This window comes from Rhagoletis pomonella, unplaced genomic scaffold (genome assembly GCF_013731165.1).
Source record: "Rhagoletis pomonella isolate Grant_MI unplaced genomic scaffold, Rhpom_1.0 Rhpom_scaffold_00009, whole genome shotgun sequence".
Classification (NCBI taxonomy): domain Eukaryota; kingdom Metazoa; phylum Arthropoda; class Insecta; order Diptera; family Tephritidae; genus Rhagoletis; species Rhagoletis pomonella.
In genome coordinates this window covers 33,803,633-33,804,948 of record NW_023458563.1, presented here as the reverse complement: position 1 = coordinate 33,804,948, position 1,316 = coordinate 33,803,633, and the positions used below count along the sequence as shown (strand labels likewise).

At 36.8% G+C, this 1,316-nt stretch overlaps 1 protein-coding gene across 1 annotated transcript; it reads right to left on the bottom strand.

The window, feature by feature from the left end:
* LOC118745740 (zinc transporter ZIP9) lies at positions 1-606 on the bottom strand (the record flags this gene model as incomplete). The annotated part of the gene is given in 2 exon segments (XM_036479379.1): positions 1-149; positions 218-606. A coding segment is annotated over 1 exon segment (99 nt), but the record flags the coding sequence as incomplete, so codon positions are not given.
* Positions 607-1,316: the final 710 nt, after the last annotated feature.

Below are 1,316 nucleotides of genomic sequence, written 5' to 3'. Positions count from 1 at the left end.
CTCGCTTAATTTCATTATTAGTGGAATCATCCCTGCGATGTATGAACCCACAAGCATAACAGCCACTAGTAAAACGAGCATGAATGTTTCTTCCGTCATTTTTTGTAACTCCTTCCACCTCTCGGTAAAAAAACACGATTGACGAAAAGCTAAATAAATATAAGATTTATGATATGACAAACACCCTATTTGTATAGCATTTTAGCCATTTTCTTACAGATTTTATTACTTTATGACTTGGTATGATCAAGCCTGTGCTTGGTGGCCAGGCAATGCCACGCTTAAAATCTTATTTGCTGGTATACCAAATCTTGAAATCCAGCTTTACGTTAAATGCATTAGTGTATATCTTATTTATCAACAGCTTGACTATCTTAAATTATTAAGAGCAGCATTGAATTTCATTTTGACATTACAAAAGCTTTGTGAGCATAAGAACCACTTCGTAAGCAAACTATTTTTTAGATTTTAGTAGGGACACTATACGATACCATTAGTTATGGCACGATGAATCGAATAACCGATTATAATCGGTAATTTTCATTCGGTTAACGATTTCTTGGATAAAATTTTCCTTTCGATTAATCGATTGACAACACAACAATACCATGTTCTGACCGACATCGAAAACATATCATAATAGTAGCCGTCATCGATTCGCCAACAGTTAGCGAGTGGCGAAACGAACGAACTCACCCTGCCAGACACGGCTCACCACTTTCCCCTAAAATTCAAACGATTTACTAACACATTCACAACTTTTTAGTCATCTCGCCCACACACTTACAAATTTTTTGTTCGAACTGTCAAAAAATGTCCCTTTGTTAGAGCTACATACCCGATAAGAATTCGTACTCTAACAAGAATTCTATGCGTTAGAGCGAGCAAGTTAGAAACATAAGAGTTTTGATGACAGTATACATACTGTGAAGAAATGTCACTACGAAAATTTTGAAGGTAAGAATACGTATTTAACAATTTTATTTAATTATAATGTAATTTCTTATTTTAGATTGCAAAACAGCAGCGACTTAGTCACATTCTTAAGGTATGTATTGAGACTTTTTATGTTTATAAATTTTAATTGATATTTTTGCTTGTTTACAGATTCACTATCAGCACCTTCAACGCTTGCATCTTCATCGCCAGGAGCACCATTAGAACCTTCTGCACTCAGCTTCTTCATCGCCAGGAGCACCACCAGTACCTTCTATCCTCAGCTCCTTCATCGCCAGGAGCACCGTGAGTACCTTCCGCCCTCAGCACCTTCAACGCCAGGAGCACCTTCAAAGTGTAGGTCCAACTTGTCAAATTTT